General features: G+C 49.8%; 1 protein-coding gene across 1 annotated transcript; it reads right to left on the reverse strand.

Annotated features, from left to right (window-relative positions):
* Window positions 1-998: 998 nt before the first annotated feature.
* On the reverse strand, window positions 999-4476 carry LOC123121277 (receptor-like protein kinase HSL1). Its single transcript, XM_044541181.1, has 2 exons — window positions 1845-4476; window positions 999-1555 (listed from the first exon to the last, which is right to left on the reverse strand). Exons 1-2 carry the CDS (start codon window positions 4369-4371, stop codon window positions 1206-1208), a joined length of 2877 nt encoding a protein of 958 aa, XP_044397116.1. The 5' UTR covers window positions 4372-4476; the 3' UTR covers window positions 999-1205.
* Window positions 4477-5978: the final 1502 nt, after the last annotated feature.

A 5978-nucleotide genomic window follows, 5' to 3' on the forward strand; every position in this document is an offset into this window, starting at 1 on the left:
GTCGTCATCTCAATGGGTATCCATGCATTAAGGTTCCAAATAATATTCAGGGCACATGTTTCTCCTTCCTAAGGTTTACTCCGTCTGTACGAAGAAAACATAACAGTTCCATCTGCATACTCATATGTTGTGCATGATCTGGAATGATAACATTTGGATGCCGTTATTTTCCTCCTTAGGTTATACTCCATTTGGATAACATTTGGAGTACACTCGTGCAATATAGCTCTTGACCTGAACGGGTAAAAAGCACATCCACTCCGTGGTTGGAAAGACTGGGCCGTGCAGAAAACAGAGAGAGCAACACAAGACGGAAAGGGCTAAACATTGATCAAACACACGCCATCTGGTACACCGGTAGTGCCTACCAAGGACAGATATGGGCCACTGTGAAACTAAGACAGTTCTGTGTTCTACTGAACATAGGTTTCAGAACTGCATCTCAATAAAGTTCTTTGTCCCTATAAATCTGTGTACAGTTTACTTGTCCTGGCGACCAATGATTTATGAGCTGCAAAGGCAGGTGAAACTTGTGATCCCTAATCAAGGGGAGGCCAAAGAGTACATAAAGGCATGCCATCTCCAGCTTATGCTATGTTGTTACTACAGCAGTCATGGGCTCTGGAGCCTGATCAGAGTTTGCTTTACCAGCACAATCAAAAGGAAAACCGACCAAAAAGAAGAAACGAGAACAACAGTCAACAGGGACACCGAAAAATGCAATCACTGCCACTAAAGCACTAAGCACTAATGCTGGTAACAGAGCTATCAAAGCATGCTTTAGATGGGACTTCTAGACTTCCACTCCTGTTATGGTTCATGAGTGATTCATTCAGCCCACTAAGCATGGTAGCATCTCCATAAGTTGCTGCAAAGCATCTTCACGTCGAAAAGGATGTGTGAAAAAGAACAAAGTGCACTTTCAGTGCTGGAAATGAAGGCAACAAAAGTTACAGCTGGTCACCACAAAAGCATCAAACATTCAACAACACAATTGGTTGACAGCAACGGCACATTTCATTCATTCATTCAGAGCAAAGCTTCCAGGCCTTTGAGTTTACCACAGTACTACTAAATGTTCAGAGCTAACTGCTAGCTGCTATCAGGAGTGCACTTCTGAAGATCGGACATGACTCCTAGTTAATGGTAATAAGCACATGATCCAAGAAAGTGCACAAAATTAGCATTATTCCACCCATGGTTCTTCAGAGAGCAGGGGCCACCTCCTTCTTTGCCTTCGGCTTGCTCTCCCCCGCAACCTCCTGCAGCATCTTCACCACAGCCCTCATCGGTGGGCGTTTGCTCGGAACGGTGTTGACGCACAGCAGACCGATGTTCAGAACCTTGCACATCTCATCATGGAACTGGCCAACAAGCCTGTGATCAAGAACAGACTCCGCACCATGCTGATCGACATTGTCGCAAACCCACACCACCAGGTGCTTCTCGCCGATCTCTGGCGCCATGGGCTTCTTGCCGGTGACGAGCTCCAGAATGACCACGCCGAAGCTATACACGTCGCTCTTCTCGGTAACATGGAGGGTGTAGGCATACTCTGCAATGCACAAAGGAATAATCACACACACGATCCTTTCTAAAATACTACTCGAAATGATCTTATATTATGGGACGGAGGGGGTGCAAGGTTTTAGCAGTGCCACCGCCCACCAGTGCACAAGAACAAAGTTACCACATAATTATGCAGAAAATGTCATGCAAATGAACAAGGGAAAAACTGAAGTTAGGAAACAGCAACCTTGTACAATCATATAGCAGTATAAAGCATGCAACATTTTTATGACGTTTTAAACATGCTAGAAGCAAATCAGGCATCAAGAACTCACCAGGAGCAATGTAACCACAGGAGCCAGCGATGACCGACATGGTGGCCGGCCCATTCTCAATGGTCTTTGCAACACCAAAGTCCGCAACCTTTGCGCCGAACTCAGCATCGAGCAAAATGTTGTTCGACTTCACGTCCCGGTGGACGATCGGGGGCACGCAGTCATGGTGCAAGTAGGAGAGGCCCTCGGCGGCGTGGACTGTGATCTTATACCTCGTTGGCCAATCCAAGATGCCGGCTTTGGCACTGTGGAGCAGGTCCCCCAGGCTGCCATTCGGCATGTACTCGTAGACGAGCAACCGGCAGGTGCCGTTGGTCACGCAGCAGAAGAGCTTGACGATGTTCTTGTGCCTGACATTGCTCAATGTGGCCACCTCAGCCTCAAAAGTATCGTTCCTCTTCTTCTTGCTTTCGACATCGCTTGCCCAGAGCTTCTTGACAGCAATGGCCTCACTGCTGGGTCCAACTACCACCTTGTATACTCTCCCTGCCGCACCCTTGCCGATCACATTGTTCTCGTCGAGGCTGTTCACTATGTCCATCTCACTGAACTCCACCTTGTGGAAGGACGTGAGGTCCCAACTTGACTTCTCAGCACTGATCTCAGCGGCACGCTTCTTGTAGCTTCTGTACTTGTAGGTGAACCATGCTAAACCCATGAGCAGGACGATCGCGGATGCGGCGAGGAGGGAGACGATCAGGTGGACTCTGGCGGCCGGGATGGCACCGGGGTCGTCGTTGCCTGCGCATATCCCATGGCACAGGCCGGGATTACCCAAGAAGCTCTGCTGGTACGTGGCAGTGGCACTGAAGAACAGAGGCAGAGGTCCACTGAGCTTGTTATACGACAGGTTGAAAGCAGAGAGCACGAGGTTCTGCAGTTGCACGGGCACCTCGCCGGAGAGCTCGTTCTCCGACAAATCCAGCGAGTTCATCCGGTGGATTTCCCCAAGCTCTGGAGGGATCATCCCGGCGAGGTGGTTGTGCGAAAGGTTCAGCACTGTCAGCTGCTTCAGCTGTCCAATCTCCCGTGGGATCTCCCCGGAGAGGGAATTGTTGCTCAGGTCGAGCTGGGAAAGCTCAGAAAGCTCGACGAGCGACGGCGGCACCGGACCGGAGAAGTTGTTGTCTGATGCAAGAAGCCTTCGCAGCAAGGACAAATTCCCCAGCTCGGCTGGCAGAACGCCGGTGAACTGGTTGCCCTGTATGAGCAGGTCGAACAGGTTCTTGGCACCGCCAATGGCAGGATCGACCGTGCCGGACAGAGCGTTGGAACGAAGCTCGAGCATCTGGACAAGGGGCAGTGCCCAGAATTCCGGCGGCACGGAGCCAGAGAGGCGGTTGTTCTGCAGCCGGACCCTCGTCAGCGTCCGGCATTGCCCCAATTCCGCCGGAATGGCGCCCTCGAACTGGTTGTCCAGCAGCATGAGCTGCGTCAGCTTCCCTGAAGCGCACAGCGTCGCCGGGATTGGTCCCGACATACGGTTGTCCGACATGTCCAGGAACCCGAGAGGACAATGCTTCCCGAACTCCGGCGGGAACGGCCCCTCGATCTGGTTGCCGAACATCCTTAGATCGGCAAGACGGGTCGCCGCCCCCAGCGACGCCGGCAAGCGCCCCGTCAGGTTGTTCTGGTAAATGTGCACGCTCTCCAGGCTTGGCGCGGCGAAAATGTCCTCCGGTATCTCGCCGGTTAGCCGGTTCATGGAGATGTCCAAGAACTGGAGCTGCTTGAGACCCCCCAGCCCCTCCGGTATCCTCCCGGAGAGCTGGTTCTTGTAGAGCTCCATCTGGACCAGAGAACTCAAATTCGCAATGCTTCTGGGTATCTCGCCGGAGAGGGCGTTCATCGAGAGGTCCAGATTGACGAGATTCCCGAGGTTTGCGATGGAAGAAGGGATTTCACCGCTCAGGGAGCAGTTGGCGAGAAACAGCTCGCGGAGGTCGGCGAGGTCGCCGAGCTTCTCCCGCAACGGCGACGGTGTGAAGGCGTTGTAGGCTAGCAGGAGCTCCTGGAGGGTGCTGATGTTGGCCAGGAACCAGGGGAACTCGCCGGAGATGGAGTTCTGGACCAGGTTGAGCACGACGAGCGACCGGAAGCCGTAGCCGTAAGCCGGCGGGACCTCGCCGGAGAAGCCGTTCCCAGCGAGGGTGAGGTTCAAGAGTGCCGGGAGGGCGGCGAGGCAGGCGGGCAGAGGGCCCACCAGGTCGTTCTGGGAGAGGTCGAGGTGCTGCAGGGACCTCAAAGAGCAAAACGAGGCCGGGAAGCCGCCGGCGAGGGAGAGCTTGCCGAGGTAGAGCCCGGCGACGGCGGTGGATTTCCCGGCGCACAGCACGTGCGGCCACGCGCAGAGGGAATGGCTGGACCCGGCCTCCCAGATGGAGAGGGCGCCGGCGGGGTCAGAGAGCACAGCCTTGGCGGCGAGGAGGTAACTGGAGTCGTCGGAGGCGACGATTGGGAGTGGGTGTAGAACTAGGAGACCGACGAGGGGAAGGAGGAGGAGAAGGAGGCGGTGGAGCGCGGCCATGGTTGTGGGCTTGGTGGGTGGAGAGAGTGGGGAGTGTGGGCGGAGGGGTTTTAAGGAGGGAGTTACAGGATTGGAAGGCTCCCTGGTTTTGTCAGCGCATTGTAGTAGTGAGATCATTTGGGAGGGAGAGTGGATCTTGGCTAAGGGTACCAAATGAGGTACCAGGCATGCCATCGCCGGAGGGGAGGAGTTGGTATGGAGCCGAGCCCCCGAGTCGAACGTTGCCGCGAAGGGCGAAGCATGTGGTGTCATGCACACTTTGACATGCGTTTCTCAAATTAGGTAACGCGTGTCGGAGGGGGTTCATGCCATTGGTTAGCTTGAACTCCTTGTGAGCCAAGGTATTTTGTCGTGTTTAAGTGGAATTGAGTAACATGTATGGGAGGCAATCTTAAATGCCTCTGTTCCAAGGAAATGGGGAGCAAAAAGAGGTTGTGCCATTGGTTGGCTTCAACTCTTCGTGAGTCATTGCGTTTTATTGCGTTCAGATGGTGCCAAATGCGCACACCATTGGCTTGCCGTTATGAAGAGATATGTGTTGGCCATATGCTTCGGCTTTGAGTATCTTTAAAGAACCAAGAAAGTTATCAGACATATTGGTTGACAAAAGTTGAGCTGCATGGACATGTCAAAATGACAATGGTTATTATATCCATCTAGATATTTCTTAAATAGGTATTCTACGCTACAATGGCCATCATATGGTGACTATATTATCACACAATATTTCAAAATAAGCTAAGAATACATATGAATTAAGTCATTTTTTTCTCGTATTTGTCTCGAATTGAGTAACATCATCGGATGCGATCATGCCACTGGCTGGGTCAGCTTATCTTGTTGTGTTCGGATCGTGCCAAATGCTATTGTACATCAACTAGCCATTACTGAGATTATATGTGTTGGCGCTTTGGATAACTTCTTTTGAAGAATCAAAACAAAGTTATCGATAGACCAATTGAGGCCACAAAGTTGAGTTCTACAAACATGTCAAAATGACGGCATTCAAGTTATTTTCCAGCCATATACTCCTCAAATAGATCTACTACGCTGCACTAAAAGTACCATCATATACTAGCTATTTTATCTTACAATATATCAAAAAAAGCTAATAAAAATTAAAAAATCATTTTTCTCCTTTTTAGTTGTCATGCTCAAATCATATTGAAGTGGACATATTGATGCACACCGGTTAATGATATGATTTGTGTTTGTAATGTGATCACCGAATTTGGAGTTATTTGAATAAACAAAATAAACATAACTACTAAAATATATTACCTTGGAGAAAACATAGGACACGGAAAAATTACAATAGTTGACAAAATTTCACCAAATTATTTCTCAGATGCGGAGTTTGTGCCACCACTTTTCTTGTAAAGCTTAATACAATGGCTATTATTATGAATTAATACCTACATTAATTTATTGGTCTTTTATCATACAATTATTCGAGATAAAATAAGAATGCTCTCAAATAATACTTGTTCTCCATAAAAAAGAGTAATAAACGCAGATAGTTTTCTTCTTCTCAACTTTGTGTTGGAATAATACAATATTATTTCAGGGGAAAACAAAGACAATTCTATGTTCAAACATATGATAGG

The sequence above is a fragment of the Triticum aestivum genome, chromosome 5D (genome assembly GCF_018294505.1).
Source record: "Triticum aestivum cultivar Chinese Spring chromosome 5D, IWGSC CS RefSeq v2.1, whole genome shotgun sequence".
Lineage (NCBI taxonomy): Eukaryota > Viridiplantae > Streptophyta > Magnoliopsida > Poales > Poaceae > Triticum > Triticum aestivum.